The sequence below is a fragment of the Oncorhynchus tshawytscha genome, linkage group LG01, assembly GCF_018296145.1.
Source record: "Oncorhynchus tshawytscha isolate Ot180627B linkage group LG01, Otsh_v2.0, whole genome shotgun sequence".
Taxonomy (NCBI): domain Eukaryota; kingdom Metazoa; phylum Chordata; class Actinopteri; order Salmoniformes; family Salmonidae; genus Oncorhynchus; species Oncorhynchus tshawytscha.
The window spans coordinates 37,417,139-37,421,679 of NC_056429.1; the positions used below are offsets into that span (position 1 = coordinate 37,417,139).

The window sequence follows — 4,541 nt, forward strand, 5'->3', positions numbered from 1 at the left end:
GTTATATTCTTCTACATTAATTTCACATTTCCACAAACTTCAAAGTGTTTCTTTTCAAAGTTTCTCAGACTTTTTCTATCAAGACTATGCATATCATTGTTTCAGGTCCTGAGCTACAGGCAGTTAGATTTGGGTAGGTCATTTTAGGCGAAAATTGAAAAAAAGGGTCCGACCCTTAAGGCTGAAGAAGAACCATTTAACTACCTTTTTTTCAGTGTACAGAGAGCGCGTCATGTGGGCTCCGTCTGTTCCAATATAAATATTGAAGTGTTGTTGTATTGAAATAAGCTCACTGATCGGACGAACGCGGGCCAATCAGAAGCCCTCAGATCAGTACACCTTCTTTTCAGAAATCATTCATAATGCCGATGCGTCAAACGTTTTTACGAGGACCCTGTTATAAATATGGCTGGAGTAGTTAGTCATTTTTTCCAAATGAAAGGATAGAAACTAAGGAACAGAAACGAATCCTGGTTATGTGTCCTTTACCTAACCTTTGATAACTACTTTTATTCCTTGTTCTATATTTAGTCTACCAGACTCTCCGTTTACAATGAGTGGATTATTTCTGAAAAATGTATTGGTGGCAGCAGCGGTATGTTGCTCGGTGCTGGTCACTGCGGTACTGGGGTCTCTGTTGGGGTCCCCGGTGTTAGCTCAAGAGCCGATCCGATGCGCCCCGTGCGCGCCGGAGAAGCTGAGCGAGTGTCCAGTGGTGGCGCACGGCTGTATGGAGGTTCTGAGTGAGCCGGGTTGCGGATGCTGCCTTGTCTGCGCCCTGATGACTGGGGAACTGTGCGGAATCTACACGGCGCCATGCGGTTATGGACTGAGGTGCACCCCAATACCCGGCGACCTCCAGCCGCTGCACTCCCTTATTCGCAGCCAGGCGGTGTGTATGCCGAACCCCGAGCCCGAAAGGAGCCCAATTCCCCAAAACCCAGGTATTCAAACCCATATTGCAGAATGCTTATACATTGCATATATGTCATATATCTGTAATAGACCTATGATAATAATAGCCAATGTGTTTTATCGTTTTAATAGTTGATTGATAATGATAGGCTAATAATAATTAGATTGCATATTATTCATAATTTACAAATGTATTTGTGCAGAAGTGTAATACTGTGATTTCTGCTTTTCCCCTTCTTGACACTCTCATTCCCTCTTTTCTCTGTCTGCCGCAGTGTTAATCACCTGCTTCACGTTCAACCATCCTGGCAACAGAAAGACCTTCGATCCCCCGTCTGCCGCGGACGCGCAGGAGAGCATGAAAGCCAAAGTCAGCGCAATCAGGAAGAAACTGGCGGAGCAAGTGAGCGGTCATGGAACATTTATTAGCCGTTTTGCAAACCTAATCAACATGCTTAAAACTTTTGTAGTCAAAGCATGTTTGGCTGGTGGGTATTAAGCCTCATACCGCAAGGGGGCGTTCGAGGGCCTTTGAAGTTTGTGCGTGTGCACGCGCGTGCGTGCGTGCGTATGTGTGTTCTTCAGCCTACCTATGACCTATCATGGAACTATTTGACTAAATAGGCTACCAGTGTTTTGCCACAACAGGCCTTGACTGTGTGGGTTGATAGGATAGAACAGCAGCTCTAGATGACTAGTGAGATACTCTATCCATGTAGCCTGTTCAGAGTCACATTTAGAAGCAAAATAAACAAAGTCCCCAAATATACAGAAAGTCCCCATCTCAAGTAAGTGACCCCCCTTCTCTCTCCTCCCAGGCTCCCTGTCAAGTGGAGTTGCAGAGAGCTCTGGAGAAGATCGCTGAGTCACAGCAGAAGCTAGGAGACAATCTGACCAGGTTCTACCTGCCAAACTGTAACAAACACGGGCTCTACAAAGCCAAACAGGTAGATATACCTTATCTCTGTGTGTGTGTGTGTGCACTTGGCATTGGTGCGCAATTCATGATTCCTGTCAGTGTGAAATAATCTCACCTGGTTGTGTGTGTGTGTGTGTGTGTGTGTGTGTGTGTGTGTGTGTGTGTGTGTAGCCAATATTGTGCCAACTACAGCTCAGATTTGTATGGCAGTGTTTACACCTTTGAGCACATTCAGCTATATTCGCTTTGATGTCATCGCCTTGGCGCAGCGTGACTATACACGTGTGTCTCTCTGTGTGTGCTCCTGTACATTTGTGTCTTGGAGTTGGTGTGTGCTTACCTCGTACTGTAGGTTGCGGCTGCACACAGATGAGGGTCATAGCATATCTGAACAGGTGGTTAGGTGGAGGTGTGTTAAATTGTGTAAAAAATACCCAGGGATTCTAATCTCTTTCACTCGCTCTTGCTCTCTCTCTCTTTCCTTTTCTCTCACCAGTGTGAGTCGTCTCTTGATGGACAGAGAGGCAGGTGTTGGTGTGTGTCCTCCTGGAATGGAAAGAAGATTCCAGGATCCACTGATCTGTCTGGAGATGCAGAATGTTCTTAAGAGATCAACCACTGATGCAGAACACACACACACACACTAACACACACACATGCACGCACGCACGCACGCATGCACGCACACACACATACACACACACACACACACACACACACACACACAGTAAACCACTGATTTTCTTTAGATACTTGTTATTTATTCATTGTCCATGGCGGTGTTTGATATTCAGGTACACTATCACTGTGGAACTGATGTCCCCTGACCCTCAGCCCCGGACCCCTGACCCCCAATCCCTGAATCCTGACCCCGTCCCTCCCCACCAAAGAGAAAATCCATTTTTTTCAGAAAAGAAGATTTTTATATTTGAATACATTTTCTTTAACTCTACAGCCTTACTTATTTCACATTATGTACTGTATCTATTCATTTGTAATTGTATTTTAATATTTATATAATTTAGCCTTATTTTCATTATTATTATTATCATTATTATTATGTGTGCATTATTATCAGTGTATAAAGTGTATATATGTATCGACGCCCTGAGTTACTCCATGTTGCTGTGGGCCCGGTTTTCCAAAAGCATTTTAAGGCTAAGTTCATCTTCAAAACATTCATAGGAGCATCGTTAAATTTCTGCACTGTTTCCCAAAACTATCATTACTAAAGTTGCACTTGAAAAAACACTCATTATTTACCGACTGCCTCAGACCACTCATACAACATCGTTGGATGTGTTTTTCACTTTATACACAGAAGAGCTCTGCTAAACATCGAATCAAGATGTTTATCTGTCTCTCTGTGACCGTCGATAACTTCACAACGAAGTTGACTACAAATAGAAAGTTGCCAATGTCTTTGCCATTGTTACAAACAAGCAAGCGATTTAAAGATCCTCCAAATGAAAACCTGAGATGACTGCGTTAAAAGATAAATAGCTTTCCTACAGTATATTCTACATAGGCCTATATTTCAATGATATTGAAATCTATTGCATGTTCATTCAATTGAGTTTTGCTTTGCTATTTGGTACTTTTTGCCTCAATATATCTCATGATATGTAGCCTAACATGTGATCTGCCAAATCTTGACAGTGCATTATTAAGGGAAAGGGGAATAGTGAGTCAGTTGTACAACTGAATGCCTTCAACTGAAATGTGTCTTCCACATTTAACCCAACCCCTCTGAATCAGAGAGGTGCGGGGGGGCTGCCTTAATCGACATCCACGAGAACAGTGGGTTAACTGCCTTGCTCAGGGGCAGAACGACAGATTTTTACCATGTCAGCTCGGGGATTCAATCCAGCAACCTTTATGGTTACTTTATAGGGTAAGAATTAGAATGAGCCACTAGGAGCTGATCCGTTGTCAGTATTGTGGAATAATTATAATGACCTTGGTCATTGCAGGAAAGATGCATCCTTAAAACTCTCATAAGCCTAAATTCCATCGCTATCTGGAAACTGGGTCCAGATCTTTTGGAGTTTGTCTGGTGGTTTACTTTCGAAACGAACCAAACATAAACAAAAGCACTGTGTGACCCAAATTCATTTTTGAAGGATTTCTAAATATTATGTGACTTTTAATAGTTTTTCATGTTCACTGACATGATTTTGTTTGTTTTTATTTCTGATATGATTCATACATGATTACACTCGGCTACATCAGTGAATGCAGAAAATGACTAATTTGGACATTCTTACCTTTCAAGAAACTCAATGTGGGTTTTGCAGAATTGCATGATGGGTAATGCTCCTGCATTGTCCCTTGTTCTGACGGGTGTCTACCTTGATCTACCTCTCTTTACTGACTGCCATCACTGTTGTTTATATAACATGAACGCATTATGAGAGAGAGAGAGAGAGAGATTATTCCAAAGTGACTGACTGCTCACTCATGTATATACACTTTTGTAATTGCGATGTGTAAAAAAAAATGTATTTAATTAAAATGTTTAACCTCAAATATGTTATTTTGGTCATTGTGTTGCCAAACAAGACTACAATGAAAATAAGCCTTCTGGCTTTGTGTTTTTATCCTCAATCATTAATGTATGTAATGTTGTCTTTGGCTGGAGCAGCCTACTATTTATAATGATCAAATACATTCAATCAATAAATCAATCAGTCTTTATGCTCCCTTA

The 4,541-nt window shown here is 41.9% G+C and overlaps 1 protein-coding gene across 1 annotated transcript; it reads left to right on the top strand.

The window, feature by feature from the left end:
* Window positions 1–222: 222 nt before the first annotated feature.
* On the top strand, window positions 223–4,541 carry LOC112250244 (insulin-like growth factor-binding protein 1). Its single transcript, XM_024420224.2, has 4 exons — window positions 223–944; window positions 1,191–1,318; window positions 1,734–1,862; window positions 2,331–4,541. Exons 1-4 carry the CDS (start codon window positions 554–556, stop codon window positions 2,439–2,441), a joined length of 759 nt encoding a protein of 252 aa, XP_024275992.1. The 5' UTR covers window positions 223–553; the 3' UTR covers window positions 2,442–4,541.